The sequence below is a fragment of the Procambarus clarkii genome, unplaced genomic scaffold, assembly GCF_040958095.1.
Source record: "Procambarus clarkii isolate CNS0578487 unplaced genomic scaffold, FALCON_Pclarkii_2.0 HiC_scaffold_106, whole genome shotgun sequence".
NCBI lineage: Eukaryota > Metazoa > Arthropoda > Malacostraca > Decapoda > Cambaridae > Procambarus > Procambarus clarkii.
Window position 1 is genome coordinate 3,202,416 of NW_027189139.1, and position 6,204 is coordinate 3,208,619.

At 49.9% G+C, this 6,204-nt stretch overlaps 1 protein-coding gene across 1 annotated transcript; it reads left to right on the top strand.

Annotated features, from left to right (window-relative positions):
• Positions 1-889: 889 nt before the first annotated feature.
• Positions 890-4,419, top strand: LOC138360300 (uncharacterized). Its single transcript, XM_069320213.1, has 2 exons — positions 890-2,188; positions 2,341-4,419. Exons 1-2 carry the CDS (start codon positions 890-892, stop codon positions 4,417-4,419), a joined length of 3,378 nt encoding a protein of 1,125 aa, XP_069176314.1.
• The last annotated feature ends 1,785 nt before the right edge of the window (positions 4,420-6,204 follow it).

The window sequence follows — 6,204 nt, forward strand, 5'->3', positions numbered from 1 at the left end:
TGAGGAAATAGCTTCCACGGAAAAGGAAGATAAGGGCAGTGACGTTGACAGTGATGCAGGTGAGCTTAACATTAGCTTTCTTACAGTCAAAATGCGTGCCCTAGAGATCAATCGCGAGATAGAGTGGAAGAAGTTAGAATTAGAACGAGAATTAAAAGATAAAGAATTGGCGATGAGGCGTTTAGAATTAGAAGAAAGGAAAGAAGAACGAGAACGAGAAAGAGAAGAGAAACGAGAAAGAGAAAGAGAAGAACGAGAAGGAGAAGAGAGACGAGAGAGAGAAGAGCGAGAGCGAGAAAGAGAAGAACGAGACAGACAAGAACGACGAGACAGAGAGGAAAGAGAGAGACAACATGAACTAGAAGTTTTGCGATTAGGCGGTGGTCGGAGGCAAACAACGGACACCAGTAGCTTCGATCCGGTAAGAAACATCAAAATGGTCCCCAAATTCCATGAGAAGGAAGTGTCAAAGTTCTTTGCACCCTTCGAGAAAGTCGCTGCCTCTTTGGAGTGGCCAAGGGAGAATTGGGCCATCATGATACAGTCAGTCTTGACTGGGAAGGCCCAAATCGCTTACTCCACGTTATCCCTTGACGACTCCGGCGATTATGACAAGGTGAAGAAGGTAGTGCTCATGGCATACCAATTGGTACCTGAGGCATACAGGCAGAAGTTCCGAAACTTGAAAAAGACCTCAGAGCACACGTTCACCGAATTCGTCACGATCAAGGAGCGACTTTTCCAGGAATGGTGTGCCTCTCGGAAGGTGGAGACCAAGGAAGACCTCGAGCAGCTGATTCTGCTAGAGGACTTCAAGGATTGTTTGTCTGGAGACCTGAAGACGTACCTAGAGGAACAGCAGGTAGAGACCTTGAGTGCGGCAGCCACCATGGCTGAAGAGTATATCCTGACTCATAGGCCATCTGCTAGGTACGTCCCGAAGACCTATTCAAGATATCCAGCCAAACATAAACCGGAAGATAGAACTGCCCCTCGTAGTGTCGCCAAGTCAACCTCAGATAGTCCCCGGAAGATTAGTCCGAAAAGGGATGTATTGTGTTGGACCTGCGGCAAGAGAGGACATATTGCTGCGAAGTGTCGTAGCAGTTCAGGTAATAATCCCCGTAGGGAAGTCATGCTGATGAACAGTATAGTACCACCGACATCCACCCTAGAGAAGAAGAAAGGATTGTTCGCCCCATATACCTCCCAAGGGTATGTAGCCAGTGGCCTTTCAAGGACGCCTGTGGTAATACTTAGAGACAGTGGAGCGGCCCAGTCTCTAATTCTGGAAACATCATTACCCGAAGGTATATTGGCGGATGAGATGCAGAAGGTAATCCTGGGTGGATTCCCTTCCACCTTGTACGTTGCCCCATTGGTACAAGTGCATCTAGACTCTCAGCACTTCAAAGGTGAGTGTCGGTTGGCCGTGGTGGATAGTCTTCCCATAAAGGGGATTGACGTAATATTAGCCAATGACTTAGCCCTAGGATTGTTACCCAACTGTCCCCTGGTAATGGATAATCCAGGATGTGAAGAGACCAGTCCCATCGCAGCAGTGCAAACCAGGTCTCAGGCGCACCTCCATGCACCACCAGATTTAAGCACTCTGTTTGACTCTCCTCCTATCCCACAGGGTACAAGTAGCCCTACACCAGTCCCGCCCGTCCAGATGCCGGTTCCTGAACACTGGACTCGAGCCCATCTGATAGAGGAACAGAAGAAGGACCCTCAGGTACGGAAGTTGGCCGACACCGTAGACTCTCCTACGAAAGGAGGGGATCTGTATGTGTGGTCAAGTGGTGTACTGTGTCGCCGGCATCCTCCGAAATACCCCCAGTCAAGTGCGGTAGGTGATCAGATAGTCGTCCCAGCCGTGTTCAGATCTAAGCTGTTAGAAACAGCCCATGCTAATAGATTTGCTGGACATGGTGGGATCTCTAAGACTTTCCAACGCCTAGCCAAAGGTTTCTACTGGCCGCATATGAAGGAGGACGTACGTCGTTTCTGCAAGACCTGCCACGCCTGCCAGGTGGCCGGGAAAGCAAACCAGCCTGTCCCCAAAGCCCCTTTATACCCCATTCCATCAATAGGTGAGCCCTTCGAACACCTCATCTTGGATATAGTAGGCCCTCTTCCACCTGCTACCTCAGGGGTGCAGTATTTGCTAACAATACTAGATCGGGTTAGTAGGTACCCAGTAGCGATCCCCTTAAGACCATCACAGCTAAGGTTTTGGTGAAACAACTGCTCTGGTTCATCTCACGATACGGTCTTCCCAAGACCATTCAGACGGACCAGGGATCTAACTTCATGTCCCATTTGTTTCGCCAACAGATCGCCGATCTGGGAATCCGACAGGTTACCTCTAGTGCCTACCATCCCGAGTCTCAAGGAGCTTTGGAACGTTTTCACCAGACGTTGAAGGGCATGCTTCGGAAGTTTTGCTACGACAGGCAGAGTAAGTGGGTTGAAGAACTGCCCTACCTCCTATTTGCGGTAAGATCAGTGCCTAATGAGTCCCTAGGAATCTCCCCATTCGAGATGATCTTTGGTCACTCAGTAAGAGGTCCCTTAGAGATGGCACGAGACCATTGGCTGGACGAGGAAACCAACGAGGACATTGTGGACTGGTTGTCTACAAATAAAGGCCGGCTGTTCTCAGCCTGGGAAATGGCTACAAAAACCTTGGAAAATACCCAAAAAGCTATCAAGAGCAGGTATGATAGAAGGACCAAGCAAAGAGAGTTCCAAGTAGGAGATCTGGTTTTGGTATGTACTCCTACAATAACTGGGAGTTTGAGCGCCAGATTCGTAGGTCCCTACCCGGTTGTAAAGAAGGTTACTAACCTCAATTACCTTCTCAGTACTCCAGACCGCCGTAAGAAAGAAACTTTGGTTCATGTTAATATGATCAAGAAATACGAGGGTCAGGATACACTCCCCGTAGCCTTAGTGACTACTGATGATGACATTGAGGAGGAAGAGGTGTTGGCTAACTCAGAGATTTTGTTAAACTTGCAGGCAAAGTTGACACACGTGGCCGAAGGACATCGATCATCATTGCTGCAGATGATCCGGGAGTACAAACCTATCTTCAAAGATGTTCCAGGATTAACATCTGTCCTAAGGCATGATGTCGAGCTGGAGGAAGGAGTCCGACCTATAAAGCAACACCCGTACCGTCTCAACCCACTGAAGAAACGGGTGGTGAAAGAGGAGGTAGATTACATGCTGAAACACCATCTGATAGCCCCGAGCTCGAGCCCATGGTCATCCCCGATACTACTAGTGCCCAAACCTGGTAAGAAATACCGTCTTTGTATTGATTATCGCCAGGTGAATAAAGTCACAGTAGCAGATACCTACCCTCTCCCCAGAGTAGAGGAATGTCTGGATGCCATAGGTAAAGCCCGTTACCTGACGAAATTTGACCTGTTCAAAGGCTATTGGCAAGTTCCCCTCACGGAAAAGGCCAAACCCATATCAGCATTTGTGACTCCCGACGGGCTGTTTGAATGTCAGGTGATGCCATTCGGGATGAAAAACGCAGCCTCCACTTTCCAGAGACTGATGGGTACTGTGTTGCGTGACGTGGAAAACACCTTAGTCTACATCGATGATGTATTAATATATGATGTAGATTGGCAGGACCATCTGCGTCACATAGAGGATTTCTTCAAGGCCATGCTCCAGTCAGGATTGGTGGTCAACCTGCATAAATCTGAGTTTGCGAGAACCTCTGTCATCTTTTTAGGTCATAAGGTTGGAGGAGGATGGATTGCGCCGAAGGCCAGCAAGATAGAGGCAATAATCCAGTATCCTACGCCAGCTACCAGGAAGGACATCTTGCGTTTCCTTGGTATGGCTGGGTTTTATCGTAAGTTTGTCCCTAATTTTTCCTCCATCGCCGCCCCCCTGACCGATCTGTTGAAGAAGGGGGTGAAATTAATATGGAATGAGAATTGCCAGAAGGCATTCGAGAATCTCAAAGCAATTCTAATCTCTTCTCCGATCCTCAGGTCCCCGAGCTTTGAGGATAGATTTATCCTGACGGTCGACGCTTCTGACTATGGCCTGGGGTCCGTTTTATCCCAGACGGACGAGAAGGGGGTGGAACATCCTGTGGCCAATCATTCTAAGAAGTTCACCCCCAGCCAGCTTAATTACTCGGTCATAGAAAAAGAAACGTTGGCCTTAATTAATTCCGTCCAGCACTTTGAGGTGTATCTAACAAGCAATGGTCATCCTATATTAGTACGGACCGACCATAACCCTCTAAAGTTCCTGGCTCAGTTTAGGCAAAAGAACCTCAGGCTCACCACATGGAGTCTACATTTACAACAATATCCCCTCCAGATCGAACACATCAAAGGGGTGGACAACGTAGTAGCTGATGCATTATCTCGCGTCTAGATCCACGTACTAATTTGGTTTGTCTTCTTTTATAGAAACCCAAACCAAATTCCTTTTGGTGGGGAGGTGTTACGAACCCGGATCCAGCGTCCGAGCACGGAGCAGTGACGACCGCGCCATCTGTGGGTCAGCTCCCGAAACCCCCTCCAAAAGGACGACGACACCTGGTGAGGACGACGTGTACTAGCTACGAGGGGCCAGTTTCCAGTCCCGTTCAGCACTCAACACCGCCGCCGCTGACCTCTGGTGAAGTGGTGCTCAGACTATAACGCCATCTATGGAGTGAATATGTCGGGCGTTTGTGTCTGAGCCTGTAAGTGAGGTGTTTTAGTGTCCCTGTTATTGATGACGTGTCTGCTTACAGAGTCGACCTGGGACTGCTGTGATGGAAGTTGAGTCAGTCTACCCGAGGCAGCCGTCTCCATACCTTGTACTTTGCTGCAGCAGTTGTGAAGTCGTCCCCCCGGAAGAACACTGTGGTGTGTTACCCTGCCAGTGGAGTGGCAGTAAAAGGATTACCCGGGACCGACTGTTGGAGACGATCATCCACTGGGGTATTGAGGACAGGAGAGTGATTTGTGGTGTCACACGAGGCTCCTGTCTAGGGCGTTCCCCTTATATCGTTCGTGGAGTGGCCTGACCAGCCTTGCTGATCCGGAACCTGCCAGCAGACCAGCTGGACGTGTGGTTGACGGCCTCCACGGTGGTGCCCCCAGTGGACCTGTGTTTTGGCTGACCTGTGGCCAGGGTAGGCTCAACTTCTCAGAGGATTCGTTGTGTGGCCACGAAAGCACCGAGGACTCAGCACCGAGAGAGTTGAACCAGAGTCTTCAGCAGAAGACGATTGTGCGATTCTTCAGTACGAAGACAATTCCCTTGTACAGTGTTAATACCCCTCCCCCTGTGCACTATTTTATATATTATTTATTTGGTGATGGTGAAAATTATAATCTTAAGTTCTTAACTTTCTTTCCCTTCCCCCTTTAAGTTTCTTGCGTCACTGATCCCATCCCTTGATAGCCACTACTGGCTTGGGGTCGGATACAACTTCCTCTAACAACATCAGAGTAAGAACCCCGTTGCGTCCCGAGAGGGCCGTAACAGTGTGGTAGTGGTGGTCTGTATGTGTGGTGGTGGTGGTCTGTATGTGTGGTGGTGGTGGTCTGTATGTGTGGTGGTGGTGGCCTGTATGTTTGGTGGTGGGCCTGTATGTGAGGTGGTGGAGGTCTGTATGTGTGATGGTGTAGGTCTGTATGTGTGGTGGTGGTGGGTCTGTATGTGTGGTTATCTTGAGATTATCTTGAGATGATTTCGGGGCTTTAGTGTCCCCGCGGCCCAGTCCTCGACCAGGCCTCCACCCCCAGGAAGCAGCCCGTGACAGCTGACTAACTCCCAGGTACCTATTTACTGCTAGGTAACAGGGGCACTCAGGGTGAAAGAAACTTTGCCCATTTATTTCTGCCTCGTGCGGGAATCGAACCCGCGCCACAGAATTACGAGTTCTGCGCGCTATCCACCAGGCTACGAGGCCCCCGTGGTGGTGGAGGGTCTGCATGTGTGGTGGTGGAGGTCTGTATGTGTGGTAGTGGAGGTCTGCATGTGTGGTGGTGGAGGTCTGTATGTGTGGTGGTGGAGGCCTGTGTGTGTAGTGGTGGAGGTCTGTATGTGAGGTGGTGGAGGTCTGTATGTGGGGTGGTGGAGGTCTGTATGTGTGGTGGTGGAGGTCTGTATGTGTGGTAGTGGAGGTCTGTATGTGTGGTGGTGGAGGTCTGTATGTGTGTGGTG